This window comes from Ovis aries, chromosome 16, assembly GCF_016772045.2.
Source record: "Ovis aries strain OAR_USU_Benz2616 breed Rambouillet chromosome 16, ARS-UI_Ramb_v3.0, whole genome shotgun sequence".
Classification (NCBI taxonomy): domain Eukaryota; kingdom Metazoa; phylum Chordata; class Mammalia; order Artiodactyla; family Bovidae; genus Ovis; species Ovis aries.
Window position 1 is genome coordinate 31,277,855 of NC_056069.1, and position 14,163 is coordinate 31,292,017.

At 38.3% G+C, this 14,163-nt stretch overlaps 1 protein-coding gene across 7 annotated transcripts in view; it reads right to left on the bottom strand.

Annotated features, from left to right (window-relative positions):
* NNT (nicotinamide nucleotide transhydrogenase) overlaps nt 1-14,163 on the bottom strand; it is a 95,041-nt gene that overhangs the window by 21,620 nt on the left and 59,258 nt on the right. For all 7 annotated transcript variants that reach the window (XM_004017007.5, XM_042233801.1, XM_012096964.5 and 4 more), the window contains 4 exons: nt 13,737-13,897; nt 11,980-12,159; nt 3,346-3,505; nt 880-961 (listed from right to left, as the gene is read on the bottom strand). In XM_004017007.5, coding sequence (XP_004017056.2) covers nt 880-961; nt 3,346-3,505; nt 11,980-12,159; nt 13,737-13,897 — 583 coding nt within the window. The remainder of the gene's footprint in view (nt 1-879; nt 962-3,345; nt 3,506-11,979; nt 12,160-13,736; nt 13,898-14,163) is intronic.

Genomic DNA, 14,163 nt, shown 5'->3' on the forward strand with positions numbered 1-14,163 from the left:
TATTTAACAATAGAGTTATCCTGTTGCTCTGACTTCCATGTCAGTGAACCTGCTAGTGAGCCAGTCTCCCCACACAACATGCAGCAGCTATGCTCCCATGGACAACTCCAGCCGGCCCCTTCACTGCCTCCCAGCAGCAGAGTTCCAGAAGGCGGACCCACAGGTACACAGGACAGACATAAAGTACTGCAAGGGCTCATCACCCTGACCCCATTTTCACATACCACAAACCCTTTATCCAAGGTCAGGGGGAATAATCTAGAAATGCAGAGTCCTTGACTTCACATTCTGCTTAATAACCATCCACTCAAGAGCAGAATCCAGGGCCCAAGTAGCACATAGCAGCAACAGGAGCTGTTCTAATTCACAGTCCAAAAAGTGTATGGCTTTATTATCTATCTTATACACAGAAAAAGAAAGTTTTCTGCAGTCTTTTCTAGCCCGAGTGTGAGAGCTAAATCCATCAACCAGTCACGGGTTCACCACTCGGGCTCACATCCTTCAGAAACCCCCCATTTGAGATGTTTTCCTTCTGTGTGAACAACAGAAACCCAAAAGACACAGCTTGATGGGACTCAGATGCCTTGATCACCTCCTTCCCCAAGCAAACCACAGAGAAACCAGGTTTCCATTTTTCCCTATTGATAAATATCCTGGAATGTAGTATCATAAGAATTTCCTTTTCTAAAATGAGACTATATTGAAGTTGGATGCTATTAGAGACAGCATGAAAACTAGGAAGTAAGTCTAAGGCTAGAACAGGGTCTTTCACAACTTTCTCTACTTAGTATCACAGGTAAAACCCCACTTGAAGAAACAGTCACCTCAAAGAAGTCACCTCTCTTCCTTTCCTTTCACATATGCATGGCAAGCACTTACCTGACTTTTTTGCCTTGTTCAGAGAGCATCTTCACCAAATCAGCAATGGGGTACTGAGCTTTGGCTGCACAGAGGCCATAGCCTACAGGAGCATTGAGAACACAGAAGAATGCGGTTTTATTTCAAATTGTATGAACAACAATTTCTTTATGCCAAAAAGGGCAATCAGTTAACAGGACTAGAAGTGAAAACAAAAAACTGACAATATGGACTTTAAAAATATTGGCCTAAATTTCAAATTAAAATCTCATGGTCCCTCCTCAGTCCCCTGCAGTGTCTAACAGTGCTGGACACTCCCTCCCACATCACACACACGCACGGTGTATACGCTCTCACATAAATGTTTTCACACTGTCACCCTACTTGGCTTTGAGATCACTGCTGTCCCTTAGTAACCCTCCTAACTTCACCACTATTCTTCCTCGATTTCCTTGAACAGATCTTTTCCTTCTGTATTCCCGCTCTTAAATCCTGAGTCTCCCCAGGGCTTTAACTTTGCACCTCACTCTCTCCCTGGAAAACCTCAGCCCATCCCACAGCTTCAACAACCTCCTGAAAGCAAAAAAGTATTAGTCACTCAGTCACGTCCAACTGTTTGCAACCCCATGGACTGTAGCCCGCCAAGTTCCTCTGACCATGGAATTCTCTAGCCAAGAATACTGGAGCAGGTAGCCACGCCCTTCTCCAAGGGATCTTCTAGACCCAGGGATCGAACCCAGGTCTCCTGCATTGCAGGCAGATTCTTTACTGTCTGAGACACCAGGGAAGCCCCAACAACTGCCTGACGGCTCCCAATCTGCCTCCAGGCTCCACCTAACACTGAGCTCCAGTTCAGCCTGTCCACTGTCCCAGTTACACTGCAAACTTAATGTTTCCAAATAAGAACTTAAGATTTTCCCCCTCTGCCAAAGAAAACAGTGCTCCATAGTTCTGATGTTCTTTCAAGTATGACCAAAAACATCAATCATTTCCCTTCTCCTTCAACCCCTGTGTTCTGTCCCTCCACCCTTTCCAGTGAATCTCGTATCTATCCCCCCTTGCTACCCTCATTTTTTCAAAGACCAATCTCTGCTCAAGGTATCCCCCCTACCTCCCCCACCTCAATACCATCCACCCTCGGGGGTCCAACACAAATCCAGACTTCCCAACAATCCTTAGATTCCCCGTGATAGAAAACATGCCTATATTGTCCAATGCAGCTCTCATCATAACCCATCTTGCATTATTTACTGATCTGACTTCTCCACTATATGGAAAATGCCTAAGGGGCATTTACTCTCCACTTTCACACCCCAGGACGATGTTTCTCAACAGGTAACACCAATGCACTCTGGCTGGGACAACCCATGCTGCAGGAAAGTCCGAGGCTTATAGCATATTTGGTTTACCTACTCGCACACACGCTAGCTGACAGTAGCAGCTCCATCTTTGAGAAGCCAAATCCCCAAATCCATGTGTTTCAAATACCCTGAGAAAAATAATGCTGCCCCCACTTGAGAAGACTGTCACCTGAAATTTCAATTCTGCTAATATTTGTTGTTTACAGCATCTGCCTCCAGTGTGGGAGACCCGGGTTCAACCCCTGGGTCGGGAAGATCCTCTGGAGGAGGAAATGGTAACCCACTCCAGTATTCTTGCCTGGAGAATCCCACAGACGGAGAAGTCTGGTAGGCTACAGTCCACCGGGTCGCAGAGTCGGACACGACTGAGCGACTTCACTTACTTTCACTTTCACATAGTCAACCAACAAACTACCCACATGACAAAATCAATTGATTTCCTTTACAGAAAACTTCTATGATAGCATGATAGAGTTAAAATTCTAATCTGAAATCAAATGCAATGGCATTCTTTGATGAGTAAAGAAGTACTGGGCTAAGCCTCAGGAAATTGGGAAATTGAAACGGGGACACCAACTGACTTGGGCCACATGTCAATTATTAGAGGCAAAATGAAAAACAGAAGTAAGGTGTTATGACTTCTAGACCAAGTCCTTTCTACTGGACTTGTTACCTCATCTTGTTGGAAATCACATGATTTTCAATGATTTTTTTAAAAAATATTTACTTTTAGAAAGAAAGACATTAACATTTACCAACCTTTACTGAGTAAGTCTAACGAGTGAGTTGAACACTTTAATATACTATCTAATTCTGACACAGGCCCAAAATTTATCAATGAGAAAAAAAAAATTAACCAAGACTCAAAGATGATTTAAACATTTTGTACTGAATCACAGAAAAACACAGGTAGAATCTACTACCTCAACTTATAAAATCTCTATATGATTCCCAAACTATTAACCTAAGCCAAGAATTCCAGAACTATTCACTTAGTAATCACAGAGTTGTTTCTAAATTTCCATTATATTTTCAAAAATGAGTAAATTCCAATTTGATTTTTCCTATTACAAGAAATTACTTTAAGTGATTATAGGTTGTTTCCTTTTGGGTTTTGGTTTTTTACCTGGAGTAATAATAATGCTATTAGCTTCTCGAATCATGTCAATTGCATTGTCAAGGTTGATTTCTGTATGCGTGCCAGAAATTTCCATGGGTTTTCCACCAGCTGTTGAAGTGGTACCATAGCCTCCAAGAATCACATTAGCCAGGGAGCGATTCATTGCCTGGAAAGAAAAATTATCAGCTGTGAAAATTTAATCCACATAAATTTTCTGTGAATATGATAGTCAGAGTCAATTAAAGACATTTACTTGATCACCTAAAACATTTTAACCAAATAAATTTGATCGAGTGTCTGAAAATTATTTCAAAAATTTAAATGATAAAAAGACATCTGGGAAATCACATCATTGTTTTCTACAAAATCAACTTCACACTGATATATTTTCCATCAAAATAAATTTTAGAAAGGCATTTAATGGAAAATTACCAGTGATTTTAACATATATATTTAAAAAGTACTAGTTGTTCAGTCATGTCCAACTCTTAGCAACCACATGAACTGTAGCCCATCAGGCTCCTCTGCCCATGGAATTCTCCAGGCAAGAACACTGGAGTGGGTAGCCATTCCCTTCTCCATGGCATCTTCCTGACCCAGGTATCAAACCTGGGTCTCCATCATTGCAGGCAGATTCTTTACCATCTGAGCCACCAGAGAAGGCCTAAAAACTCTGATCTAGTCATTCTTATCTGTCTACTGACTAAGCACGTTCTATCTCCATATTGGCATGTATTTCACCTGAGTAAAAGAGAATGAAGGCTATAGAAATTTTACAAGGTGCCTCTACCTACCGATATCTCACGTGAATTCTGCTACAAGTTCAAGCTGTCAAGAGGCAACAGGGAAGAATCAAAGGATAGAGACCCCTATCATTTAGAAGTCTGCTGCCCTCTGCCGTCAAGAAAAAAAAGTGAAGGAGTTGACACTTCAAAGCACCTACAGCTCCAAGAAGCAAGAACAGAAGTGACTGGATTCATCATTAGCCTTTTTAAATAGCTCACTTCCAAAAGGTATATGAGTAAGTTTATACCCTGCTTCACTAAAATTTACACCCACCTTTTAACTAGTAAAACCATCTAATGAAAAAGTAAGTGGGAGGCATTTATTGGATGCTCATTTACAATCATCCAACCTGGAGTGCTGTGGTTCATGGGATCGCAAAGAGTCGGACACAACTGAGCAAGTGAACTAAAGAATGTACCATACAAACACACCTGGACCATGTGACAATAACGGATTTGAAAACTGTCTGCAGATCTTGAGAGGTGTGGTGGTAAAAAAATAAATAAATAAAATGACAAAAATAAAAGACCAGAAGCTGGATGTTTTTAGTAACCAAAAGCATTTTCAGAACACTATACATGATCAAAGTAGTCATCCTAAATGATCATAACTGATATCATTTCATAAAAAAATTCCAAACAAACTTTATTTTAAGGGTTTGAATAAACATATCATTGATCCATCATTTATACTATTTTAAAGCTATACAAGTGTCAAACTAAACTTTTTTTAAAAAGACAACCCTTTATTATTAAAGAGCAAAAAGCATCTGGAGACTTTCAGTGACAAGTAATACATCAGAGGGGAAAAAAAAAAAAAAAAACTCATCCTAAGATAGGCCAGCCTGCTACCACCTTAGCAGAGAGATTTACATAAACTGCTGAAGTAGGACAGAGTGAAGGCAGGAAAACAGAAGAGAAGAGGAGAGCCTCACTTATGTTTCAAAGATGTGGATCAAAAAGTCAGAATTTTTAAGTTGTTCCTTTGACCTAACCTCATTTATCAGACATTCACATTTACAGAGCCCAGAGTCTGGTAAATTTGCCTAAGATTATTACATATAAAATAAAGCTCAGAATATCCTTATGCATATTACTAACAGATAAGAGGATCAGAGAAAAATTAAAGTGATGCTTTTAAGTTCTTCATCCTAATCCAACATGAAGTTTCAAATTCTTAACACAACCTCCTCTACTTAAATCCAAGGTTGAATGAAAATCCAAACAGCCATATCTGAGACTTCCCAAATATTCAACATCTGCTGATTCTTATAAATCCTTTCCAGTTTTGAATCACAGGATTTTGAAACTAAATTACTAAAAATATGTTCTATCAATTTTTGCCCTTAAAATGGTTTCAAAGAACAATTTCAAACACTAAAATATTTCTGCTATAATTTTCTTTTAGTGAAACGTACAAAAAGGCTCTATCACCTGCATCACACAACCCTATAGACCGACAGATGACAGAGGAATAGGACGTAGAAGAATACGACCAATTTACTCTCACTTGGCTTAAAAGGAACCCTTCTTTTCTTCCCATAAAGCTGAATGGAGGAGAAGGAAAGAATTTCTGAGAATATTTAATTAGTGTGTACCCACTTCTGATGGTATCTTACAAGAAAAAATAGGGAACCACACAGTAATTTAACAATCAAAGTCAACTTGTTAAACACATATCCTCAATTATATCACCATTACACCAATTCCACATGGTCTCTTAAAAACTAAATCAAACTTCATCTCTGAATTTACCATTGCAACATCTTATTTCCAATAAACGTTTAGGGTTTAGGGCTTTGTTTTGTTTCCTTTTTTTATTTTTTTGGCTTGCTTAAGACTTGATGAGACTACTCTGTGACCACTGATCCACAGCCTGAAGAGTTCCCAAGTTCCAAGACAAAGCATTTGCAACACTGTCCAGGACTGTTCCTTTTAAGTTATTAAGCCCCGTAATGAAAATTGTATGCTACATTAAAGAGATGCTTAATTCACATAATTCCAAGCAAATTAAGAAATAAATATGAAAACAAAGGAAGATCATAAAATAAACAAAACCAAAGCAAAAATAACATGTATATCATTGACTAGCACCCCCTCGTTTCAATGCTTTGTAGGTGCTAATTAGTTCATCACAAGGCAAAAAAAATTATTTTTGGTTTGGCTTTCATTTACTTCATTCTGCTTTATTTTCATTTGGAAACAAGCAGCAAAGTACACAAATCAGAGAATTTAGTCTGAGAATGATGTTGCATTTTTGAAAGCCCCCTATATCCCAAACCCTAATTTGGACACTATCTCAAGTAAATGAACTATAAAATCATAAAGAGGTTAACGTCTCTATGACCTCTGGATATAAAGCAAATCATTCATTTGAGCTGGCATTTTCCAGGTTTTATAATATTGGGTGTCATGTAACCAAGCATTACGCTCAGAGGATACCCTAAAGACTTCTTTGTCAGAACAAATATTCAATTTTCAGGATGATGGTTACACTTAGGGTCCATTCCATCCCCTCTCACATAATAAAACCACTCCACCACTCCACTCTGGTTTGGATTTTTCCTTCAATAAATGATAAAATGATGAAGGTAAACGTACTAGTAATATTAACAGCTATTGATAAGAAGCAGTATTTCTGCTACCATAACTTCCCGAAGAGGATTCCAAAATGGGAAATGAGCTAATAAAATATTCGTTTTAAAATTGCTATATTCACTTGAATGTGCCAGGTGTGAGGGCAGGCTCCACAAACACAAAGGCAAATAATAAATGGTGTCTTAAAATAGCTTCCTTGTAAAATGAGAATATTTCCTACCTCCAGAATTAGTTTGAGAATTAGGAGTCAACATTTGTAAAGCACCCAGCATAGTATACTACATCCAATTACGAGCAGCTGCTAAGCACAAGCCATGGAGAAACAATTGCTTATAATTAATTGCTTATTATAAGAAATAAGCAATTTCCTATGATAAAGCTAAGAATCAATGAAAATTAATGTGAAAAGTCAGAGAGCAGGAAAATTGAAAAGGAAAGGAAATTTGTACTTTTGAAATATAAAACGTGGCAGGCGTGTTTTTGTTGTCTTGTTTGTTTTGCAAGAAGTCATAGGAATGGACAGTGAGCAGTAACACAAGCACCCCACACATCACTGGTGGGAGCTTTGACTGGACTGTCCTTTGAAGATCAACTTATCAATATCGACAGCGAAGAAAACAATCTTAATCCCTTTGGTCAAGTAATTGTACTCACAGAAATTTGATCTAAGAAAATAATCCATGATGCCTAAGGAGGAACACTGCAGCAAAAAAAAAAAGTTAAAAACAACTACTATCATAGACTTGGATAAATAAATTATGATATATCTTTGTGATATAATGATATGTAGACACTAAACTTTATTGGTAAGAAAACTAAATGTTAACATAGAATGTATTTAAACATATACATATGAAAAAAGATAAGAATTAAGACTAATGTTAACAGTTAAGTGATAACGGGATTGTAGATAATTTTATATATACTTATTTATCCTTTTCTATTTTCTTAATGAAAGATGTTTCATTAAATATCATTTATTTTTGTAATCAAGTAATATTTTTTAAAAATTAAAGCTTCAACTGTTCTTGATTCCAAATTACTACAATTTGCTATTATAGAATAGCAATCTGACCGAGTGTGATTTCTACAGTCACAGACAGCTATGAGACCTTGTTAGCCTTATATACAATACAGGTATTAAGAAATATCTGAGGTATGCTGACAGTAAATGACATGCCTGAGGCAGTGAAAATAGAAAAGAACAGCAAAAACGGGTCAATAAATACAAAAGAACAGATAAAAATTTAGAGAAAGATGACATAACTGCAAAAGTACATTGGAAGGACTGACGCTGAATCTGAAGCTCCAATACTTTGGCCACCTGACGAGACTGAAAACAAAGAGAAAGACGATATGATTGCAGAAACACATGTAGAAAAGAGTACTTTCAACAAGTACTAGATCACTTTCTAACACCGCACACAAAAATAAACTCAAAATGGATTAAAGATCTAAATGTAAGATCAGAAACTATAAAACTCCTAGAGGAGAACATAGGCAAAACACTCTCCGACATAAATCACAGCAGGATCCTCTATGATCCACCTCCCAGAATGCTGGAAATAAAAGCAAAAATAAACAAATGGGATCTAATTAAAATTAAAAGCTTCTGCACAACAAAGGAAAATATAAACAAGGTGAAAAGACAGCCTTCAGAATGGGAGAAAATAATAGCAAATGAAGCAACTGACAAACAACTAATCTCAAAAATATACAAGCAACTTCTGCAGCTCAACTCCAGAAAAATAAACGACCCAATCAAAAAATGGGCCAAAGAACTAAATCGACATTTCTCCAAAGAAGACATACGGATGGCTAACAAACACATGAAAAGATGCTCAACATCACTCATTATTAGAGAAATGCAAATCAAAACCACAATGAGGTACCACTTCACACCAGTCAGAATGGCTGCGATCCAAAAATCTGCAAGCAATAAATGCTGGAGAGGGTGTGGAGAAAAGGGAACCCTCCTACACTGTTGGTGGGAATGCAAACTAGTACAGCCACTATGGAGAACAGTGTGGAGATTCCTTAAAAAATTGCAAATAGAACTACCTTATGACCCAGCAATCCCACTTCTGGGCATACACACCGAGGAAACCAGAATTGAAAGAGACACATGTACCCCAATGTTCATTGCAGCACTGTTTATAATAGCCAGGACATGGAAACAACCTAGATGTCCATCAGCAGATGAATGGATAAGAAAGCTTTGGTACATATACACAATGGAGTATTACTCAGCAGTTAAAAAGAATTCATTTGAATCAGTTCTGATGAGATGGATGAAACTGGAGCCGATTATACAGAGTGAAGTAAGCCAGAAAGAAAAACACCAATACAGTATACTAACACATATATATATGGAATTTAGGAAGATGGCAATGACGACCCTGTATGCAAGACAGGGAAAGAGACACAGATGTGTATAACGGACTTTTTGGACTCAGAGGGAGAGGGAGAGGGTGGGATGATTTGGGAGAATGACATTCTAACATGTATACTATCATGTGAATTGAATCGCCAGTCTATGTCTGACGCAGGATGCAGCATGCCTGGGGCTGGTGCATGGGGATGACCCAGAAAGATGTTATGGGGAGGGAGGTGGGAGGGGGGTTCATGTTTGGGAATGCATGTAAGAATTAAAGATTTTAAAATTTAAAAAATAAAAAATAAAAAAAAAAAAACCAACAATATAGAATGAGGGTTTCAACTTCCTAGACAGTTTCACACAGTACTTCTCAACTTTTTGATTTCTGGACCCTTTTACACTCTTGAAAATTATTGATGGCAAAAGCATTTTGTAGAGTTTATATCAGTTAATATTCATTGTATTAACAGGAATTATTAAAATATTTAATTTCATTAAAATGTAATAAACCCAAAAAAAAAAAAAAAACCACAAGTGCCTTTTATACCTTATTCTAGTTAAAGCTATAGAAATGCTATTTCAAAAGTTATTATAGTTACTATAACAACAGAAGAAACTAAGTGAACAGGGGGAAAGAGAGGAAATAAAAGACACAGAAGGTTGGGGAACACTGCGGATAAATTTAAGAACCCAACTGTGGTGCTGGAGAAGACTCCTGAAAGTCCCCTGGACAGCAAGGAGATTAAAACCAGTCAATCTTGAGGGAAATTAACCCTGAATAGTCATTGGAAGGACTGATGCTGAAGCTGAAGCTCCAGTATTTTGGTCATCTGATACGAACAGCCGACTCATTGGAAAAGTCCCTGATGCTGGGAAAGATTGAGGATAGGAGAAAGGGGCGTCAAAGGATGAGATGGCTGGATGGCATCACTGATGCAATGGACATGAACTTGGGCAAACTTCAAGACATGGTGAGGGAAAGAGAGGCCTGGTGTGCTGCTGTCCATGGAGTCACAAAGAGTTGGACATGACTGGGCAAGTGAACAACAACAAGGAAAACCATTTAAGAGAAAAAAGAATTTTAAAAAAAGAGAGAGAGAAAAAAAGAATAAAGATTAGAAGGTACCCATGTTGACTTTTCAAGAACTATATACAAGTCCCCCCTTCCTCTCCCCACTGGCCTTGTAAAAATTCAAATCCTCCCATTTAATTTTAAAATTAGCATTTGACATCAACCATAAGTTTAAGTGGGACTTCCCAGGTGGTGCTAGGTGCTTCCCTGCCAATGCAGGAGATGCAAGAAATGCGGGTTCAATCCCTGAGTCAGGAAGATCCCCTGTAGTAGGAAGTGGCAATCACTTCAGTATTCTTGCCTGGAAAAATCCATAGACAGAGAAGCCTGGTGTGCTAGAATCTATGGGCTGCACAGAGGACTCAACTGAGCACACACACAGTAAGTTTTAAGTACCATGGTGGATTCATGTCAATGTATGGCAAAACCAATACAGTATTGTAAAGTAAAATAAAGTAAAAATAAAAATTAAAAAAAAGTATTAGTGACAATCTGCTGCCCCCCACTGGTCATTCAAATTTACCAAATGAAGCAAGAAAACTATTTCTAATACAACTGAATAAATTTTTCTTCTTTATAAACATTTGCTTTAAAAAAAATACTCCAAAGCCTGACACTCTTCCAATAAGAAACACCTTTCCAAACTCCTTGAACAACTTGAAGGATTTTATGTGAAACCTCTCAGCTGGTTTTGAACTGAGGCTTTCAATTTTTTGTACTTACAGTATGTCCAAAGAAAACTAATTTTTCATTATGAAAAGATAATTTTAGCATTCAATTTTAAATTAAAACATAAGAGAAATTCTGAGTTATAAAATAAGGGCTTTTAAACTTCTAATAAAAGAATGAAGGTGGAGTCATTTTTCTGCCTGAGTGATCAATCAGTATAAAGGCAATTCTGACTTTACCCAGTTTCATGCTTGCCCTTTCACAGCCATTCAAAACCATTATTTAGAGAATAATAGCTATCATTTGAAAAAAGTGCTTTAGTCAAAACTATTTGCAGGTTATCTTCTTGCCATTAAAAAGAGAATTAGAAACAAAAAAGAAGCTAGGAAGTATTTGTCTTGTTAACTTTTTTTCAAACCATGCTGACCACAAAACTTCAAGATAAGACTGTAAATTGCAGCAAGCTTTCTGGAAACCATATGACAAAAAGAAGACAAAGCCCAAAAAATGAGCACACCCTTTACTTCTAGGAATCATCCTAAGACAAAAATCAGAAATGCCAAACATGTACTTACGCACAAGAAAGAAATATCAAACAACATTAAAGGTAAAGCATTGGGGAAGAATTAAATCTTGAATATCCATATGATAGATTAGTATGAAACCCTAAAAACAGTATTTAAACAGCATTTTTAAAATAAGCATCAAGACTATCACTCAAAAGATTAAAAAAATTAAATATAAATCCTATGGACAGAGGAGCCTGGGGGGCTACAGCCCATGGGGTCGCAAAGAGTCAGACACAACTGAGCAACTAACATACGATATACAATATGATCAGACAAGTAAACACAGAGATCTGGAATACACAAAGAAAAAAATAAAAAATAAAATCTTAAGTGTTTTAATCACCAGATGAAGTTAGAAGATTGTTGTCTTGATATTTAATTTTATAAATTATCTACACTCAGGTACTTTACAAGCAGTCTGGCAAATTCATTCAAACGAAAACACTCCAATATTTCTGCGAGAGAGAAAAAGAACTGACATGGTCATTTCTACGGCAAATAAAAGAAATAACAGACAGGTCCTGATCTTCAGAACAGTATTTCCTTCTCCTTCTCGGGCTGCTTCCTTACCACACACATGATGTAGGACAGGATCGCGCCCGAGGAGCCAATGAGCGCGCCCACAATGGTCAGCAGATTGTTGTTGAGCAGGAAGCCCTCTGCACACAGGGCCCAGCCCGAGTAGCTGTTCAGCACAGTGATGACCACGGGCATGTCAGCACCCCCAATGGCAGCCGTCAAAGTCACACCCTAGGACGAAAACCAGAGTGGAATTCAAAATTCACGCATTGGAAAGGAACCTCTGACACTGAGCACTGTGGTTCATAATCATTCCAGTTTTCCAATTAATATATTTACATGTAAATTCCATGCCTGGGAATGACCCGTATCAGACCAACTCTCCTACAGATATAACAAGTGAAAACACTGAATCACATTTTCCACCTGCAAAAAAAAAAAAAAAAAAAAAATCCCCGAATCCCTAAGAGGCACTAACCATGAGCAGGCAGAAATTGGAGAGGGGTCTACACTTGGAAAAGAGTAATAGCACTGAGTTGATGTGACAATTTGTATGACTTTAGCTGATGAGCAGGGAGGGTCCTGTCGGTGCCAAGTGAAGCAGCTAAAACTCAAATACAAGCCCAGCCTTATTGGTTTGAAAATCTGAGGGTAGAGCTTTGGGTGACTAAGCAATTACTCACTCCTGTCCAAACTGTCACGTGACACCTTTATTACTCTGGGGTTTTCTCATTGGATCAATGTTTTGGTCAATAGGAATCTAAAGAGACAAGGGTTTCAGTTCTGTTCATTGGTGCCTACTGTGTGATAAGCCCTCTAAAATAAAACAAGTGTCAAAGAGACCTTGCCCATTAGTTGCTCTCACATTTGATGGAAGCCCCGATATCAAGCCAAATAATCATAAAATGAAGGGACAACAGAAGATGAGACAGTTGGATGGCATCACCAACTCAATGGACATGAGTTTAAGTAAGCTCTGGGAGTTGATGATGGACAGGGAAGCCTGGCATGCTGCAGTTCATGGGGTTGCAAAGAGTCAGACACAACTGAGCAACTGAACTAAACTGAAGCAATTACTATATGTCTAACTTTGTGCTAAGCACCATAGATGATTTTTGAAATTTTTAACTTCATTTCGACAATGAAGTATACACTAAGAGTATACTAGACAAACATGAAGTAATCCGTGAACGACACACAGCTAATACAGCAGCACCATACATTGCTCTAACAGAATGCTAAAGTGTGACATACAGACACACAGAATACTGTTATGTACCCATATACTAAATGCAATAAACAGAGAGGAAGAGGAAGACCAGTCTATCCTAGGAGGTTTCTCTGAACTCCCCTACTGAACACACAGGGTTTAATAAATGCATTTCATTTTATATGACTATCTGGCTTGATATCAGAGCTTCCGGCAAATGTGAGAGCAACCAATGGGCAGGGTCTCCCTGACACTTGTTTGAGGGCTTGTCACGCAGCAGGCACCTGATGAACAGAACTGAAACTCTTCGCTCTTTAAATTCCTGTTGACCGACACACTAATCCAATAAAAAGACCCCAGAGCAATAAAGGTGTCACATGTGACAGTCTGGACAGGAGTGAGTAAGTGAAGAGAAGGGGAACTTTTTTCTTACACTTTTCTATATTGTTCAGACTCTACGAAGATGAACACATAACAGCATATTAAAACATTTTTATTCCATCAGGGGTCTTGGTAAGACAGAAATAAGGTTAGACTATAACCTAATAAAATACTTAGTTCCTCATTTAGAACGTGCTTTCCATCTCTGACCTCTTACCATGACAGCAGAGAGGGCTGACACAGAGCCCAAACAGGTGATGCCAGTGGTGAAGCTGGGGTCCATCATGAAGGGGATGATCCCACCCACGCTGGCAGCCAGCAGGCCTGCGTTGAGGAGGTGCCTCCCAGGGAGCAGGAGAGGGGCGGACTTCAGGATTCCTAGGGTGGAGGATGGGACCATCAGAACCCAAGACATGTCCCAAGAAATCCCCTCAAACACTCTAAGTCATTTAATCATAAGCTACCAAATGTAATATTAGGAAAAAAAACATGCTACTTAAAATAGCACTTTTTACCACCAGCTACTAAAACATGAAAGCGTACATTAGAGTTCTTACACATACACATTCATGGAAGTGGGAAAAGGATGGCTCAGCTTAACTGTCCTTTGATCACACAAGTTCATTACTCTTTGTAACGGAATC